The sequence below is a fragment of the Ciconia boyciana genome, chromosome 29 (genome assembly GCF_034638445.1).
Source record: "Ciconia boyciana chromosome 29, ASM3463844v1, whole genome shotgun sequence".
NCBI lineage: Eukaryota > Metazoa > Chordata > Aves > Ciconiiformes > Ciconiidae > Ciconia > Ciconia boyciana.
The window spans coordinates 1,084,703-1,103,527 of NC_132962.1; the positions used below are offsets into that span (position 1 = coordinate 1,084,703).

Consider the following 18,825-nt stretch of genomic DNA (forward strand, 5'->3'; position numbering starts at 1 on the left):
GGACGGCGGGGGGACGCGGGGACGGCGGGGGGACGCGGGGACGGCGGGGGGACGCGGGGACGGCGGGGGGATGTGGGGAGGAGGGGGCACGTGGGGACGGCGGGGGACACGGGACGGCGGGGGATGTGGGGAGGAGGGGGCACGGGGGACGGCGGGGGGACGCGGGGATGGGGGGGGGATGTGGGGACGGCGGGGGGACACGGGGACGGCGGGGGACGAACGGCGGGGGACACGGGACGGCGGGGGAGATGTGGGAGGAGGGGGCACGGGGACGGCGGGGGGACGCGGGACGGCGGGGGACACGGGGACGGCGGGGGACACGGGACGGCGGGGGACGCGGGATGGCGGGGGACGCGGGATGGCGGGGGATGTGGGGACGGCGGGGGACACGGGACGGCGGGGGATGCGGGACGGCGGGGGACGCGGGGACGGCGGGGGGATGCGGGACGGCGGGGGATGCGGGGACGGCGGGGGACGCGGGACGGCGGGGGATGCGGGGACGGCGGGGGGATGCAGGGACGGCGGGGGACGCGGGACGGCGGGGGGATGCGGTGGCAGCAGGGGATGTGGGGAGGAGGGGACACGGGGGACGAGGGGGCAAGGGGACGCTGGGGGTGTTGGGGGATGTGGGGCGCTGGGGGACATGGGGACACTGGGGGTGTTGGGGGACAGGGGACAAGGGGACATGGGGGACACCTGGGACACTGGGGGTGTTGGGGACAGGGGGACACGGGGACAAGGGGACATGGGGACACCTGGGACACTGGGGGTGTTGGGGGATGTGGGGCACTGGGGGACAGGGGGACATGGGGACACTGGGGGTGTTGGGGGACAGGGGACACAGGGGGACAAGGGGACATGGGGACACCTGGGGACACTGGGGGTGTTGGGGATGTGGGACATGGGGACAGGGGACATGGGGACACTGGGGGTGTTGGGGACAGGGGACACGGGGACAAGGGGACATGGGGGACACCTGGGACACTGGGGGTGTTGGGGGATGTGGGGCACTGGGGGACAGGGGGACATGGGGACACTGGGGGTGTTGGGGGACAGGGGGACACAGGGGACAAGGGGACATGGGGACACCTGGGGACACTGGGGGTGTTGGGGGATGTGGGACATGGGGACAGGGGACATGGGGACACTGGGGGTGTTGGGGACAGGGGACACGGGGACAAGGGGACATGGGGGACACCTGGGACACTGGGGGTGTTGGGGGATGTGGGGCACTGGGGGACAGGGGACATGGGGACACTGGGGGTGTTGGGGACAGGGGGACAGGGGGACAAGGGGACATGGGGACACCTGGGGACACTGGGGGTGTTGGGGGATGTGGGGCACTGGGGGACAGGGGGACATGGGGACACTGGGGGTGTTGGGGAATGTGGGACATGGGGGCAGGGGACATGGGGACACTGGGGGTGTTGGGGACAGGGGACACGGGGACAAGGGGACATGGGGACACCTGGGACACTGGGGGTGTTGGGGGATGTAGGGCACTGGGGGACAAGGGGACATGGGGACACTGGGGGGTGTTGGGGACAGGGGGGACAGGGGGACAAGGGGACATGGGGACACCTGGGGACACTGGGGGTGTTGGGGAATGTGGGACATGGGGGCAGGGGACATGGGGACAAGGGGACACCTGGGGACACTGGGGGCGTTGGGGACGTGGGGCGCTGGGGGACAAAGGGACATGGGGACACTGGGGGTGTTGGGGGACAGGGGGACACAGGGGACAAGGGGACATGGGGGACACCTGGGACACTGGGGGTGTTGGGGACGGGGACACAGGGGACACCTGGGACACTGGGGGGTGTTGGGGGACGTGGGGTGCTGGGGGACAGGGGACATGGGGACACTGGGGGGTGTTGGGGACAGGGGGACACAGGGGGACATGGGGACACTGGGGGGTGTTGGGGGACGTGGGGTGCTGGGGGACACGGGGACACGGGGGACACCTGGGGACACTGGGGGGTGTTGGGGGACAGCGGGACACAGGGGACAAGGGGACATGGGGACACCTGGGACACTGGGGGGCGTTGGGGGACAGGGGGACATGGGGGACATGGGGACATCTGGGGACACTGGGGGGTGTTGGGGGACAGCGGGACACAGGGGGACACAGGGACCGTGGGGGACACGGGGGTGCCAGCGGGACGTGGGGACACGGGGCAGCGGGGCAGGGGGATGCCTGGGGACACTTGGGGACAGCCGGTGCTGATGTCCCCCCCGATGTCCCCCCCGATGTCCCCTCCCCAGGCGCCCGAGGCCGACTACCTGGAGGCGTGCGTGGTGTCGGTGCTGCAGATCCACGTCACCCAGCCCCCCGGGGACATCCTCGTCTTCCTCACCGGCCAGGTGGGCGTCCCCCTGTCCCCTCTGTCCCCTCCCTGCCACCCCCCTCTGTCCCCTCCCTGCCACCCCCTCTGCCCCCTCCCTGCCACCCCCCGTGTCCCCTGGGCACCTCCCGTGTCCCCTGGGCCACCCCCGTGTCACCCAACCCCTTGGGGACATCGTCCTCCACGCCGAGCAAGTGGGTGTCCCCGTGTCACCCCCTGCCACCCCCCGTGTCCTCGTTGTCCCTTTCTCTGTCCCCTTCGTGTTCATGCTCTCCGTGTCGTCCCGATGTCCCCTGGGTGTCCCCATCCCCTCGGTGGCCCTGATGTCCCCTGGGTGTCCCCATCCCTGTGGCCGTCCCCATTCCCCTGGGTCCCCCTGGGCATTCCTGTCCCCCTGGTGTCCCTGATGTCCCCTGAGTGTCCCCATTCCCCTGGTGTCCCCCTGGATGTCCCCATCCCTCCTCGGTGTCCCCGTCCCCCCAGGTGTCCCCATTCCCCTGAGCATCCCCCTCTCCCGGGTGTCCCTGTCCCCCGGGTGTCCCTGTCCCCCGCCATCTCCTCGTCCCCTGGGAGTCCCCATGTCCCCTGCATGTCCCCAGGCATCCCCATCCCGGGTGTCCCTGTGTCCCCCTGGGTGTCCCTGTCCCCCTGGGAGTCCCCATGTCCCCTGCACGTCCCCAGGCGTCCCCGTCCCCCCCCCGGGTGTCCCCATGTCCCCTGCATGTCCCCGGGTGTCCCTGTCCCCCCGGGTGTCCCTGTCCCCCGCCATCTCCCTCGTCCCCTGGGAGTCCCCATGTCCCCTGCACATCCCCAGGTGTCCCCATCCCCCTGGGTGTCCCCATGTCCCCTGCACATCCCTGGGTGTCCCTGTCCCCCGGGTGTCCCTGTCCCCCTGGGAGTCCCCATGTCCCCTGCATGTCCCCGGGTGTCCCTGTCCCCCGGGTGTCCCTGTCTCCCCAGGCATCCCTGTCCCCCTGGGAGTCCCCATGTCCCCTGCACATCCCCAGGTGTCCCCGTGTCCCCCTGGGAGTCCCCGTGTCCCCTGCGTGTCCCCAGGCGTCCCCGTCCCCCCTGGGCGTCCCCATGTCCCCTGCATGTCCCCGGGTGTCCCTGTCCCCCGGGTGTCCCTGTCCCCCGCCATCTCCTCGTCCCCCGGGAGTCCCCATGTCCCCTGCATGTCCCCGGGTGTCCCCATCCCCCTGGGTGTCCCCGTGTCCCCCTGGGTGTCCCTGTCCCCCCGGGTGTCCCCATGTCCCCTGCATGTCCCCGGGTGTCCCTGTCCCCCAGGTATCCCTGTCCCCCCGCCATCTCCTCGTCCCCCGGGAGTCCCCATGTCCCCTGCACGTCCCCAGGCGTCCCCATCCCCCCGGGTGTCCCCATGTCCCCTGCACATCCCTGGGTGTCCCTGTCCCCCCGGGTGTCCCTGTCCCCCTGGGAGTCCCCATGTACCCTGCATGTCCCCAGGCATCCCCTCCCCCCGTGTCCCCCGGGTGTCCCTGTCCCCCGCCATCTCCTCTGTGAGTCCCCATGTCCCCTGCATGTCCCCGGGTGTCCCTGTCCCCCCGGGTGTCCCTGTCCCCCACCATCTCCTCGTCCCCCGGGTGTCCCCATGTCCCCTGCATGTCCCCGGGTGTCCCTGTCCCCCGGGTGTCCCTGTCCCCCGCCATCTCCTCATCCCCTGGGAGTCCCCATGTCCCCTGCACGTCCCCAGGCATCCCCATCCCCCGGGTGTCCCTGTCCCCCTGGGTGTCCCCATGTCCCTGCACATCCCCGGGTGTCCCTGTCCCCCCGGGTGTCCCTGTCCCCCGCCATCTCCTCGTCCCCTGGGCGTCCCCATGTCCCCTGCATGTCCCCGGGTGTCCCCATCCCCCCTGGGTGTCCCTGTCCCCCGCCATCTCCTCATCCCCTGGGAGTCCCCATGTCCCCTGCACGTCCCCAGGCGTCCCCATCCCCCCGGGTGTCCCTGTCCCCCTGGGTGTCCCCATGTCCCCTGCACATCCCCAGGGTGTCCCTGTCCCCCGGGTGTCCCTGTCCCCCGCCATCTCCTCGTCCCCTGGGAGTCCCCATGTCCCCTGCACGTCCCCAGGCGTCCCCATCCCCCCTGGGTGTCCCCGTGTCCCCTGCATGTCCCCGGGTGTCCCTGTCCCCTGGGCGTCCCCATGTCCCCTGCACGTCCCCGGGTGTCCCTGTCCCCCGGGTGTCCCTGTCCCCCGCCATCTCCTCGCCCCCCCCGCCCCGGGCGTCCCCCGGCGGGTGCTGAGGTGCCGCGGCAGGAGGAGATCGAGGCCTGCGTGGAGCTGCTGCAGGAGCGCTGCCGCCGCCTGGGCTCCCGCCTGCCCGAGCTGCTGGTGCTGCCCATCTACGCCAACCTCCCCTCCGACATGCAGGCCCGCATCTTCGAGCCCACCCCCCCCGGCGCCCGCAAGGTGGCCGCTGGCCCTTTAAGGGGAGGCCGGGGGCGGGGCTTCCGCGGGGGAGGGGGTGGAGCCTCATGGGGGTTGGGGGGGGCGCGGAGGGGAAGAGGGAAGCGAGGGAGGCAAGGCGGAGGGGGTGGGGCCTAGGAGGGGTGGGGCCTAGGAGGGTGAGGGCTGAGGGGGTGGGGCCTAGGAGGGGGTGGGGCCTAGGAGGGGGTGGGGCCTAGGAGGGGGTGGGGCCTAGGAGGGGTGAGGGCTGAGGGGGAGGTGGGGCCTAGGGGGAGGTGGGGCCTAGGAGGGGTGGGGCCTAGGAGGGGTGAGGGCTGAGGGGGTGGGGCCTAGGGGGAGGTGGGGCCTAGGAGGGGTGAGGGCTGAGGCCTAGAAGGGAGGTGGGGCCTAGGAGGGGGTGGGGCCTAGGAGGGGTGGGGCCTAGAAGGGGTGAGGGCTGAGGGGGTGGGGCCCAGGGAGGGGGTGGGGGAGGGGCCTAGAAGGGAGTGGGGCCTAGGGGCGTGGGGCCTAGGGGGCCTGGAAGGGGTGGGGCCTAGGAGGGGCGGGACTTAGGATGGGTTTAAGGGGGCGGGCTTAGGGTGGGTTTAAGGGGGCAGGGCTTAGGCTGAGTTTAAGGGGCGGGGCTTGGGGGGTAAGGGGGCGGGGCTTAGGGTGTGGTCTGCGGGGTGGAGCCGAAGGGCCGGGACTGAATAAGGTGCAGTTAAAGGGATGGGGCTTAGAGGGTGGGGCTTAAGAGGGTGGGGGCTCATGGGGTGGAGCCAAGGGGTGGAGCCTGGGGTGTGGGCGTGGCCTACAATGTCCCCGCCCCCCCGTCCCAGGTGGTGGTGGCCACCAACATCGCGGAGACGTCGGTGACCATCGACGGGATCGTCTACGTGCTGGACCCGGGGTTCTGCAAGCAGAAGAGCTACAGCGCCCGCACCGGCATGGAGTCCCTGGTGGTCACCCCCTGCTCCCGGGTACCGCGTCACCTCCCCTGTCACCTCCCCTGTCACCCCCCTCGCCCCGTCACCCCCGTGTCCCCCCCTCGGTCCCCTTAGGTGGCTGCGTCCCCTCCCTGCGGGGGTCGGTGTGTCCCCGTGTCCCCGGGGTCCTTGTGGGCAGCTGTGTCCTGGTGTCCTCACGGCCCTTGGTGTCCGTGTCCCCAGGTCCTTGTGTCCCCATGTCCCCATGTCCCCAGGTTCTTGTGTCCCCACAACCCTTGGTCCCCAGATCCTTGTGTCCCCATGTCCCCACGTCCCCAGGTCCTTGTGTCCCCAGGTCCTTGTGTCCCCACAGCCCTTGGTCCCCAGGTCCCCAGGTCCTTGTGTCCCCATGTCCCCAGGTCCCCAGGTCCTTGTGTCCCCACAGCCCTTGGTCCCCAGATCCTTGTGTCCCCATGTCCCCACGTCCCCAGGTCCTTGTGTCCCCAGGTCCTTGTGTCCCCACAGCCCTTGGTCCCCAGGTCCCCAGGTCCTTGTGTCCCCATGTCCCCATGTCCCCAGGTCCTTGTGTCCCCACAACCCTTGGTCCCCAGGTCCCCAGCTCCTTGGGTCCCCAGGTCCTTGTGTCCCCACATCTTCAGGTCCCCACATCTTCAGGTCCCCATGTCACTGGGTCCCCAGCTCTCCGGGTCCCTTCTTTGGGTCCCAAGGTCCTCATGCCATGGGCAGCCATGTCCCTTGTGTCCCCAGGTCCCCATGTCCCCACATCCCTCGGTCCCCATGTCTCCACGTCCCCGTGTCCCCATGTCACTGCGTCCCCAGGTCTCCAGGTCCCTTTGGGTCCCCAGGTCCTCCTGCTTCTGGGTCCCTGTGGGCAGCCATGTCCCTTGTCCCCCCGTGTCCCCATGTCCCTTGGTCCCCATGTCCCTTGGTCCCCACATCTCTGGGTCCCCACGGGCAGCCGTGTCCCTTGGTCCCCATGTCCCTGGGTCCCCATGTCCCCATTCCTCTGGGTCCCCATGGGCAGCCATGTCCCTTGTCCCCCCATGTCCCCATGTCCCTTGGTCCCCACATCTCTGGGTCCCCATGGGCAGCCGTGTCCCTTGTCCCTCCGTGTTCCCCCTGTCCCTCCGCCACCCCGTGGCCCTGCGGGTGACAAGTGACGGTGACCCGCAGGCCTCAGCGAACCAGCGTGCGGGCCGTGCGGGCCGGGTGGCTCCCGGGAAGTGTTTCCGCCTCTACACGGCCTGGGCCTTCCAGCACGAGCTGGAGGAGACGCCGGTGCCCGAGATCCAACGTGCCGACCTGGGCTCCCTCGTCCTGCTCCTCAAGAGCCTCGGTGAGATGGGGGGCTGGGGGTGTTTTGGGGCCCATGGGGGCATCTCGGGGGCATCGGAACATCTTAGAGGGCATTGGGGCTTCTCAGGAGGCATCTCAGGGGGCATTGGGGCATCCTAGGGGCTATCAGAGCATCTCAGGAGGCATCTCTGGGGGCATTGGGGCATCCTAGGGGCTATCAGAGCATCTCAGGAGGCATCTCAGGGGGCATTGGGGCATCCTAGGGGCCATCAGGACATCTCAGGAGGCATCTCAGGGGGCATTGGGGCATCCTAGGGGCCATCAGGACATCTCAGGAGGCATCTCGGGGGGCATCGGAACATCTTAGAGGGCATTGGGGCTTCTCAGGAGGCATCTCAGGGGGCATTGGGGCATCCTAGGGGCTATCAGAGCATCTCAGGAGGCATCTCGGGGGCATTGGGGCATCCTAGGGGCCATCAGAGCATCTCAGGAGGCATTGGGGCATCCTAAGGGCTGTCGGCATCTCAGGAAGCATCTTAGGGAGCATCGGGGCCTTCTAGGGGGCATTGGGACATCTTGGAGAGCATTGGAGCATCTCAGGAGGCATCTCAGGGGGCATTGGGGCATCCCAGGAGGTGTCAGGACATCGCAGGAGGCATCTCGGGGGCATCGGAACATTTTAGAGGGCATTGGGGCTTCTCAGGAGGCATCTCAGGGGGCATTGGGACATTCTAGGGGCCATCAGAGCATCTCAGGAGGCATCTCGGGGGCATCAGAACATCTTAGAGGGCATTGGGGCTTCTCAGGAGGCATCTCAGGGGGCATTGGGGCATCCTAGGGGCCATCAGAGCATCTCAGGAGGCATCTCGGGGGCATCGGGGCCTTCTAGGGGGCATTGGGACATCTTGGAGAGCATTGGAGCATCTCAGGAGGCATCTCGGGGGGCATAAGGACACCGTAGGGGACATCTGGGCAGCGTGGGGACAGTCAGGGGACAATGGGGACATCTTAGGAGGCATCTCGGGGGCCATAAGGATACTTTAGGGGACATCTGGGCAGCGTGGGGACAGTCAGTGGACAATGGGGACATCTTAGGAGGCATCTTGGGGGGCATAAGGACACCGTAGGGGACATCTGGGCAGCGTGGGGACAGTCAGGGGACAATGGGGACATCTTAGGAGGCATCTCGGGGGGCATAAGGACACTTTAGGGGACATCTGGGCAGTGTGGGGACAGTCAGGGGACAATGGGGACATCTTAGGAGGCATCTCGGGGGGCATAAGGACACCGTAGGGGACATCTGGGCAGCGTGGGGACAGTCAGGGGACAATGGGGACATCTTAGGAGGCATCTTGGGGGGCATAAGGACACTTTAGGGGACATCTGGGCAGCGTGGGGACAGTCAGGGGACAATGGGGACATCTTAGGAGGCATCTCGGGGGGCATAAGGACACTGTTGGGGACAGTCAGGGGACAATGGTGACACGTTAGGAGGCATCTCAAGGGCATCTTGGGGACCGTTGTGGCATCTCAGGAACATCTTGAGGGACCCTTGGGAACGAGGGGAACCTGAAGGCGTCTCGGGGCAAGGGCGGCAGCTGGGGACGCGAGGGACGTCGGGGACATTTTGGGCTGGGGGGGGGTGACACCCCAGGGGGACCAGGAGGGCTCCGGGGTGGCCCCTGGGGTGACAGGAGGTGACGTCCCCGTCCCCAGGCATCAACGACCTCATCCACTTCGACTTCCTGGACCCGCCGCCCCACGAGACGCTGGTGCTGGCGCTGGAGCAGCTCTACGCCCTGGGCGCCCTCAACCACCTGGGCGAGCTCACCACGGTACTGGGAGCACTGGGAGGGACTGGGAGGGACTGGGAGGGACTGGGGTGGTGGTGGTGGACCTTCTGGGTGAGCTCACCATGGTACTGGGAGCACTGGGAGGGACTGGGAGGGACTGGGGTGGTGGTGGTGGACCTTCTGGGTGAGCTCACCATGGTACTGGGAGCACTGGGAGCACTGGGAGGGACTGGGAGGGACTGGGGTGGTGGTGGTGGACCTTCTGGGTGAGCTCACCATGGTACTGGGAGGGACTGGGAGGGACTGGGAGGGACTGGGGTGGTGGTGGTGGACCTTCTGGGTGAGCTCACCATGGTACTGGGAGCACTGGGAGGGACTGGGAGGGACTGGGAGGGACTGGGGTGGTGGTGGTGGACCTTCTGGGTGAGCTCACCATGGTACTGGGAGCACTGGGAGCACTGGGAGGGACTGGGAGGGACTGGGGTGGTGGTGGTGGACCTTCTGGGTGAGCTCACCATGGTACTGGGAGCACTGGGAGGGACTGGGAGGGACTGGGAGGGACTGGGGTGGTGGTGGTGGACCTTCTGGGTGAGCTCACCATGGTACTGGGAGCACTGGGAGCACTGGGAGGGACTGGGAGGGACTGGGGTGGTGGTGGTGGACCTTCTGGGTGAGCTCGCCATGGTACTGGGAGCACTGGGAGGGACTGGGAGGGACTGGGGTGGTGGTGGTGGACCCTCTGGGCGAGCTCCCCACAGCACTGGGAGCACTGGGAGCACTGGGCGGGGTTACTGGGAGCACTGGGCCCAGCGCTGTCCCCTCCTGTCCCCAGCTGGGCCGGCGCATGGCGGAGCTGCCGGTGGAGCCCATGTTGGCCAAGATGATCCTGGCCTCTGAGCAGTGAGTGTCCCCGAGGTGTCCCCGGGGTGTCCCCGGGGTGTCCCCGAGGTGTCCCCGAGGTGTCCCCGAGGTGTCCCCAGGGTGTCCCCAAGGTGTCCCCAAGGTGTCCCCAGGGTGTCCCCGAGGTGTCCCCAGGGTGTCCCCAAGGTGTCCCCAAGGTGTCCCCGAGGTGTCCTCGGGGTGTCCCCAGGGTGTCCCTGAGGTGTCCCGGGGTGTCCCCGGGGTGTCCCCAAGGTGTCCCCAGGTTGTCCCCAAGGTGTCCCTGAGGTGTCCCCAGGGTGTCCCCAGGCTGTCCTCAAGGTGTCCCCGGGGTGTCCCCAGGCTGTCCCTGGGTGTCCTCATGGTGGCCCCCTGCATGTCCCCTGGGTTGTCCCCAGGTGTCCTGGTGGTGTCCCCAGGTTGTCCCCAGGTGTCCTGGTGGTCTCCCCTGGTGGTGTCCCCAGGTTGTCCCCTGGTGTCCCCAAGGTGTCCTGGTGGTGTCCCCAGGTTGTCCCCAGGTGTCCTGGTGGTCTCCCCTTGGGTCTCCCCAGGTTGTCCCCTGGTGTCCCCAGGTGTCTTGGTGGTGTCCCCGGTTTGTCCCCAGATGTCCTGGTGGTCTCCCCTTGGGTGTCCCCAGGTTGTCCCCTGGTGTCCCCAAGGTGTCCTGGTGGTGTCCCCTGTTTGTCCCCAGATGTCCTGGTGGTCTCCCCTTGGGTGTCCCCAGGTTGTCCCCTGGTGTCCCCAGGTGTCCTGGTGACGTCCCCTGGATGTCCTGAGCACGTCCTCGTCCTGTCCCCAGCCGTCCTCCTGCCGTCCCCGCGTTGTCATCCCCGCAACGTCCCCCTCCCCACCCCTCCGTCGCTCACCCACCGAGCCCTGCTGCCCCCCCCCAACCCCGCCACCCCCGCCGCCGCCCCGCGTCCCCGCGGTGACGTCCCCGTCCCCTCCAGGTACGGCTGCACGGAGGAGGTGCTGACGGTGGCGGCCATGCTCTCCGTCAACAACGCCATCTTCTACCGGCCCAAGGACAAGGTCCTGCACGCCGACAGCGCCCGCCTGGGCTTCCACCTGCCCGGGGGGGACCACCTCGTCCTGCTCAACGTCTACAGCCAGGCACGGGGACGCGGGGACGCGGGGGGGGGACACGGGGACACGGGGGGGACATGGGGACATGGGGGGGACATGGGGACATGGGGGGGACATGAGGGGGGACACGGTAGGGATATGGAGACACCGGGGGATGTGGTGGGGACATGGGGACATGAGGGGCTGTGGGGGGACACAGCGGGGACATGGGGGGACATGGGGACGGACACGGGGACACGGGGGGGACATGTGGACACGGGGGGGACATGGGGACACGGGGAGGACATGAGGGGGGACACAGTAGGGATATGGAGACACCGGGGGATGTGGTGGGGACATGGGGACATGAGGGGATGTGGGGGGGACATGGAGGGGGACATGGGGACACGGGGGGAGATGGGGACACGGGAGGGACACGGGGGACACGGGGGAGGACATGAGGGGGGGACACAGTAGGGATATGGAGACACCGGGGGGATGTGGTGGGGACTTGGGGACACGAGGGGACGTGGGGGGACATGGGGGGGACACGGGGACATGGGGGGAGATGGGGACACGGGAGGGACATGGGGGGAACACGGGGGGACACAGCGGGGACACGGGGACATGGGGGGACATGAGGGGGGACACGGTAGGGATATGGAGACACCGGGGGATGTGGTGGGGACATGGGGACATGAGGGGACGTGGGGGGACACAGCGGGGACATGGGGACGGGACATGGGGACAGACACAGGGACACGGGGGGGACATGGGGACACGGGGCGGACACGGGGGGACATGAGGGGGGACACGGCAGGGATATGGAGACACCGGGGGATGTGGTGGGGACATGGGGACACGAGGGGATGTGGGGGGACATGGGGGGACACACGGGGACACGGGGGGAGATGGGGACACGGGAGGGACACGGGGGAACACGGGGGGACACAGCGGGGACACGGGGACACGGGGGGGACATGGGGACACGTGGGGGACATGGGGACACGGGGGAGGACATGAGGGGGGACACGGTAGCGATATGGAGACACTGGGGGGATGTGGGGGGACATGGGAACATGAGGGGACGTGGGGGGGACACAGCGGGGCCATGGGGGGGGACATGGGGACGGACACGGGGGCACGGGGGGGACATGGGGACACAGGGGAGGGACGTGGGGACACGCGGGGGGACATGAGGGGGGGACACGGTAGGGATATGGAGACACCAGGGGGATGTGGTGGGGACGTGGGGACACGAGGGGACGTGGGGGGCATGGGGGGACACGGGGGGAGATGGGGACACGGGAGGGACATGGGGGAACACGGGGGGACACAGCGGGGACACGGGGACATGGGGGAGATGGGGACACGGGGGAACACGGGGGGACACAGCGGGGACACGGGGGGACATGGGGACACAGGGGGGACACAGGCTCCGTGGCAGGTGAGGGGATGTGCTGGGGAGGGAGGCTGGGGGGGGGGTACGGGGTGTCCAGGACCAGGCACTGACCGCGTCCCTGTGTCCCCCCCGCGTCCCTGTCCCCGTCCCCACGTCCGGTGTCCCCACCCGTGTCCCCATGTCCCCTCATGTCTGTGTGCTCATGTCCCCCGTGTCCCCTCGTCCCCGTGTCCCCTCGTCCCCCGTGTCCCCATGTCCCACATCCCCTGTATCCCCCCATGTCCCCTGTGTCCCCACGTCCCCTGTGTCCCCCCGTGTGTCCCTATGTCCCCTGTGTCCCCTCATCCCCATGTCCCCTGTGTCCCCCCACGTCCCCTGTGTCCCCCCATGTCCCCTGTGTCCCCCATGCCCCCTGTGTCCCCTTGTTCCCACGTCCCTGTATCCACCCCGTGTCCCCCATGTCCCCCATGTCCCCTGTATCCCTCCCATGTCCTCATGTCCCCGTGTCCTCTCGTGTCCCGTGTCCCCATGTGTCCCCGTGTCCCCCGTGTCTCCATGTCCCCCGTGTCCCCTCATGTCCCCTCATGTCCCTGTGTCCCCGTGTCCCCATGTGTCCCTGTGTCCCCCCGTGTCTCCCTGTGTCTCCCCATTTCCCCCGTGTCCCCTCATGTCCCTGTGTCCCCCTGTCCCATTTCCCCGTGTCCCGTGTCCCCCATGTCCCTGTGTCCTTCGTGTCCCCATGTCCTGTGTTCCCCGTGTCCCCTCATGTCCCTGTGTCCCCCGTGTCCCCGTGTCCCCCTGTGTCCCCCGTGTCCCCCTGTGTCTCCCCATGTCCCCTCATGTTCCCGTGTCCCCCTGTGTCCCCCCGTGTCCCCCCGTGTCCCCTCATGTCCCCTCATGTCCCCGTGTCCCATGTCCCCCTGTGTCCCCCGTGTCCCCTCATGTCCCCTCATGTCCCCGTGTCCCCCTGTGTCCCATGTCCCCCGTGTGCCCATGTGTCCCTGTCCCCTGTGTCTCCCCATGTCCCCCGTGTCCCTGTGTCCCCATGTGTCCCCTGTGTCTCCCCATGTCCCCCTGTCCCTCTGTGTCTCCCCATGTCCCCTCATGTCCCTGTGTCCCCCGTGTCCCCGTGTCCCCCCGTGTCCCATGTCCCCCGTGTCCCCCGTGTCCCCCGTGTCCCCCCGTGTCCCCCGTGTCCCTGTGTCCCCCGTGTCCCCGTGTCCCCCGTGTCCCATGTCCCCCGTGTCCCCCGTGTCCCCCCGTGTCCCATGTCCCCCGTGTCCCTGTGTCCCCCGTGTCCCCACATCCCCCGTGTCCCCGTGTCCCCGTGTCCCATGTCCCCCGTGTCCCCCGTGTCCCTGTGTCCCCCGTGTCCCCCGTCCCCCGTGTCCCCCGTGTCCCCGTCCCCCGTCCCCCGTGTCCCCCGTGTCCCCGTGTCCCCGTCCCCCCGTCCCCCGTGTCCCCCCCCGCAGTGGGTGGCCAGCGGGCACTCCCTGCAGTGGTGCTACGAGCACTTCGTGCAGGCGCGCTCCCTGCGCCGGGCGCGGGACGTGCGGGAGCAGCTGGAGGGGCTGATGGAGCGCGTCGAGGTCGCCCCCTCCTCCTGCGCCGGCGACTACGCCCTCGTCCGCAAGGTCACCCCCAAACCCCCCGGGGACCCCGACCGCCCCCGCGGCCCCGGCACCCCGGCTCCCCTCCGCAGCCCCCCTTCCTCCCTCCGGGACCCCGCGGGTTCCCTGCTTTCCCCCTTGGGACCCCCCCCGCCCCGGGAGCCTCTGGGCCCCCGGGTTCTGCCCAGGACCCACGGGGACCCCGTTTTCCCTCCTGGGACCCCAAGTTCCCCCAGGACCCATGGGGACCCCCATTTCCCCCAGGATCCCCGGGGAACCCCGTTTTCCCTCCTGGGACCCCAAGTTCCCCCAGGACACATGGGGACCCCCATTTCCCCCCAGGATCCCCCGGGGACCCCGTTTTCCCTCCTGGGACCCCCAAGTTCCCCCAGGACCCATGGGGACCCCCATTTCCACCTGTCGGACCCCAGGGACCCCCATTTCCCCTCTTGGGATCCTCGGGGACCCCCATTTCCCCTTCCTGGGACCCCGAGTTCCCCCAGGACCTGCAGGGACCCTCCACGGGATCCCCAGGGACCCCCAATTCCCCTCCTGGTATCCCCCAGCAGCCTCTCAGACCCCAGGGGCCCCCGTTTCCCCCTTGGGACCCCCAACTTTCCCTCAGGACCTGCAGGGACCCCGTTTCCCCTCCTGGGACCCCAAGTTCCCCCAGGACCCATGGGGACCCCCATTTCCCCCAGGATCCCCGGGGACCCCGTTTTCCCTCCTGGGACCCCCAAGTTCCCCCCAGGACCCATGGGGACCCCATTTCCCCCAGGATCCCCCGGGGACCCCGTTTTCCCTCCTGGGACCCCAAGTTCCCCCAGGACCCATGGGGATCCCCATTTCCCCCAAGGATCCCCGGGGACCCCGTTTTCCCTCCTGGGACCCCCAAGTTCCCCCAGGACACATGGGGACCCCATTTCCCCCCCAGGATCCCCGGGGACCCCGTTTTCCCTCCTGGGACCCCAAGTTCCCCCAGGACACATGGGGACCCCATTTCCACCTGTTGGACTCCCTGGGACCCCCATTTCCCCTCTTGGGATCCCCGGAGACCCCCATTTCCCCTTCCTGGGACCCCGAGTTCCCCCAGGACCTGCAGGGACCCTCCACGGGATCCCCAGGGACCCCCACCCCTCCTGGTATCCCCCAGCAGCCTCTCAGACCCCCAGGGGCCCCCGTTTCCCCTCTTGGGACCCCCAACTTTCCCTCAGGACCTGCAGGGACCCCGTTTCCCCTCCTGGGACCCCCAAGTTCCCCCCAGGACCCATGGAGACCCCCATTTCCCCCAGGATCCCCCGGGGACCCCCGTTTTCCTCCTGGGACCCCCAAGTTCCCCCCAGGACCCATGGAGACCCCATTTCCCCCAGGATCCCCCGGGGACCCCGTTTTCCCTCCTGGGACCCCAAGTTCCCCCAGGACCCATGGGGACCCCATTTCCCCCAGGATCCCCGGGGACCCCAAGTTTCCCTCAGGACCTGCAGGGACCCCCGTTTCCCCTCCTGGGACCCCAAGTTCCCCCAGGACCCATGGGGACCCCCATTTCCCCCCAGGATCCCCCAGGGACCCCCAATTCCCCTCCTAACCCCCCCCCCCACCCCGGGATCCTCTGGCACCCCTCCTCCCCCCTCTCCCCGCTGCTGACCCCCCGCTGCCGCCCCCCAGGCCATCACCGCCGGCTTCTTCTACCACACGGCGCGGCTGACGCGGGGGGGTTACCGCACGGTGAAGCACCAGCAGACGGTTTTCATCCACCCCAACAGCTCCCTCTTCGAGGAGCAGCCCCGCTGGGTGCTCTACCACGAGCTCGTCTTCACCACCAAGGAGTTCATGCGACAGGTCGGGGGACGCGGGGACACGGCCGGGGACGGCGGCGCGGGGAAAGGGCGACGGGGGACGCGGCGGGGCCGGGGGTGGGGACGGGGGGGCGTGGGGACGGGGAGGCGGCTGTGGGGAGGGGGACACTGCTAGGGGGACGTGGCTGTGGGGACAGGGACACTGCTATGGGGATGGGGACATGGGGACGTTGGGATGGGGATGCGGCTGTGGGGATGGGGACAGGGACGGGGACACTGCCCGGGGGACGGGGACGTGGCCATGGGGACGTTGGGACGGGGATGCGGCTGTGGGGACAGGGACACTGCTATGGGGACGTGGCTGTAGGGGTGGGGACACTGCTATGGGGACATGGCCATGGGGACGTTGGGATGGGGACATGGCTGTGGGGATGGGGACAGGGACATGGGGACAGGGACATGGCTGTAGGGGTGGGGACACTGCTATGGGGATGGGGACATGGGGACGTTGGGATGGGGACGTGGCTGTGGGGATGGGGACAGGGACACTGCTCTGGGGACGGGGACGTGGCCATGGGGACGTTGGGACGGGGATGCGGCTGTGGGGACGGGGACACTGCTATGGGGACGTGGCTGTGGGGACAGGGACATGGCTGTAGGGGTGGGGACACTGCTATGGGGATGGGGACATGGGGACGTTGGGATGGGGACGTGGCTGTGGGGATGGGGACACTGCTCTGGGGACGGGGACGTGGCCATGGGGACGTTGGGATGGGGACAGGGACATTGAGACGGGGACGTGGCTGTAGGGGTGGGGACAGGGACACTGCTATGGGGACAGGGACGTGGCCATGGGGACGTTGGGATGGGGACGTGGCTGTGGGGACGGGGACACTGCTATGGGGATGGAGACATGGGGACGTTGGGATGGGGACGTGGCTGTGGGGACGGGGACACTGCTATGGGGACGTGGCTGTAGGGGTGGGGACAGGGACACTGCTATGGGGACGGGGACGTGGCCATGGGGACGTTGGGATGGGGACGTGGCTGTGGGGACGGGGACAGGGACACTGCTATGGGGATGTCACCATGGGGACAAGGAGGTGGCCATGGGGACACTGGGACAGGGACGTGGCTGTAGGGAAGGGGACAGGGCCAGGGACACGGCCGTGGACGTGGGGAATGTCACCATGGGGACAGGGACACGGCCATGGGGACACTGGACAGGGATGGGGACACAGGGGTGGGGACAGGGCCACCACTGGGGGACAGGGGACACCACCATAGGCACGGGGATGTCACCACAGGGCCACGGGGACACAGGGACAGGGATGTGGCTGCGGGATGGGGACACGGCCAGTGGCCCTGGGGACAGGAGGGTGATGGGGACCCCGCAGCCATGTCCCCATGGGGAGCAGGGTGACAGGGTGGGGACAGGGACGCTGTGCCCTCCACGGTGACCAGGGTGGCAGCGACCCCGTGGCCACGTCCCCACGGTGACCAGGGTGACAGTGACCCCGTGGCCACGTCCCTATGGGGACCAGGGTGACAGTGACCCCATGGCCACGTCCCCACGGTGACCAGTGTGACAGTGACCCCGTGGCCACGTCCCTATGGGGACCAGTGTGACAGCGACCCCATGGCCACATCCCCACGGTGACCAGGGTGACAGCGACCCCGTGGCCACGTCCCCAAAGTGACCAGTGTGACAGCGACCCCGTAGCCACATCCCCACAGTGACCAGGGTGACAGGGACCCCGTAGCCACGTCCCTATGGGGACCAGGGTGACAGCGACCCCATAGCCACGTCCCCATGGTGACCAGTGTGACAGCGACCCCATGGCCACGTCCCCATGGTGACCAGTGTGACAGCGACCCCGTGGCCACGTCCCCACGGTGACCAGGGTGACAGTGACCCCGTGGCCACGTCCCTATGGGGACCAGTGTGACAGCGACCCCGTAGCCACATCCCCAAAGTGACCAGTGTGACAGCGACCCCGTAGCCACATCCCCAAAGTGACCAGGGTGACAGTGACCCCGTGGCCACGTCCCTATGGGGACCAGTGTGACAGTGACCCCATGGCCACGTCCCCACGGTGACCAGGGTGACAGCGACCCCGTGGCCACGTCCCCACAGTGACCAGTGTGACAGTGACCCCGTGGCCACGTCCCCACAGTGACCAGGGTGACAGCGACCCCGTGGCCACGTCCCCATGGTGACCAGTGTGACAGCGACCCCGTAGCCACATCCCTATGGGGACCAGTGTGACAGTGACCCCGTGGCCACGTCCCCATGGGGACCAGTGTGACAGTGACCCCGTAGCCACGTCCCCACGGTGACCAGGGTGACAGCGACCCCGTGGCCACATCCCCAAAGTGACCAGGGTGACAGCGACCCCATAGCCACGTCCCCACGGTGACCAGTGTGACAGCGACCCCGTGGCCACGTCCCCATGGGGACCAGTGTGACAGTGACCCCGTGGCCACGTCCCCACGGTGACTAGTGTGACAGCGACCCCGTAGCCACGTCCCCACAGTGACCAGTGTGACAGCGACCCCATGGCCACGTCCCCACGGTGACCAGTGTGACAGTGACCCCGTGGCCACATCCCCACGGTGACCAGTGTGACAGCGACCCCGTGGCCACGTCCCCACAGTGACCAGGGTGACAGGGACCCCGTAGCCACGTCCCCACGGTGACCAGTGTGACAGTGACCCCATGGCCACGTCCCCACGGTGACCAGTGTGACAGTGACCCCATGGCCACATCCCCACGGTGACCAGTGTGACAGCGACCCCGTGGCCACGTCCCCGCGGTGACCAGTGTGACAGCGACCCCGTGGCCACATCCCCATGGTGACCAGGGTGACAGCGACCCCGTGGCCACGTCCCCGCGGGGATCGAGGACGATGGGACGTCCTCAGACCTGGTGGCCTCGTCCCCTTTTGCAAGCGGGGCGGTGACAAGCGTCCCCCCGCCGGCTCGGGGTGACACGCCGCTCCCCGGGGCCGCCCAGTGACGCCCCCGCCCCGCGTCCCCTTTGTCCCCAGGTGATCGAGATCGAGAGCGCGTGGCTGCTGGAGGTGGCCCCCCATTATTACCAGGCCAAGGAGCTGGAGGACGCCAGCGCCCGCAAAATGCCCAAAAAGGTGGGCAAAAGCCGGGAGGAGCTGGGCTGAGGCACCTTGGGGACATTTGGGGACATTTGGGGACACCCAATACAGCTGGCTTGGAAGACGAGCGGCTCCCGGTTCCCTCTGCCCCTCCCCGTTTGGGGACACGGCTGTCCC

General features: G+C 68.7%; 1 protein-coding gene across 6 annotated transcripts in view; it reads left to right on the plus strand.

Moving 5' to 3' along the window:
* The window catches only part of LOC140644811 (pre-mRNA-splicing factor ATP-dependent RNA helicase DHX16-like), a 32,588-nt gene extending 13,816 nt beyond the window's left edge, over nucleotides 1-18,772 (plus strand). For 5 of the 6 annotated variants that reach the window (XM_072847887.1, XM_072847889.1, XM_072847892.1 and 2 more), the window contains 10 exons: nucleotides 2,266-2,364; nucleotides 4,619-4,771; nucleotides 5,587-5,727; nucleotides 6,868-7,030; nucleotides 8,707-8,825; nucleotides 9,616-9,683; nucleotides 10,613-10,775; nucleotides 13,602-13,763; nucleotides 15,405-15,578; nucleotides 18,586-18,772. In XM_072847887.1, coding sequence (XP_072703988.1) covers nucleotides 2,266-2,364; nucleotides 4,619-4,771; nucleotides 5,587-5,727; nucleotides 6,868-7,030; nucleotides 8,707-8,825; nucleotides 9,616-9,683; nucleotides 10,613-10,775; nucleotides 13,602-13,763; nucleotides 15,405-15,578; nucleotides 18,586-18,714 — 1,371 coding nt within the window. In that variant the 3' untranslated portion in view covers nucleotides 18,715-18,772. The remainder of the gene's footprint in view (nucleotides 1-2,265; nucleotides 2,365-4,618; nucleotides 4,772-5,586; nucleotides 5,728-6,867; nucleotides 7,031-8,706; nucleotides 8,826-9,615; nucleotides 9,684-10,612; nucleotides 10,776-13,601; nucleotides 13,764-15,404; nucleotides 15,579-18,585) is intronic. The other variant, XM_072847890.1, reaches the window with a different exon arrangement.
* Nucleotides 18,773-18,825: the final 53 nt, after the last annotated feature.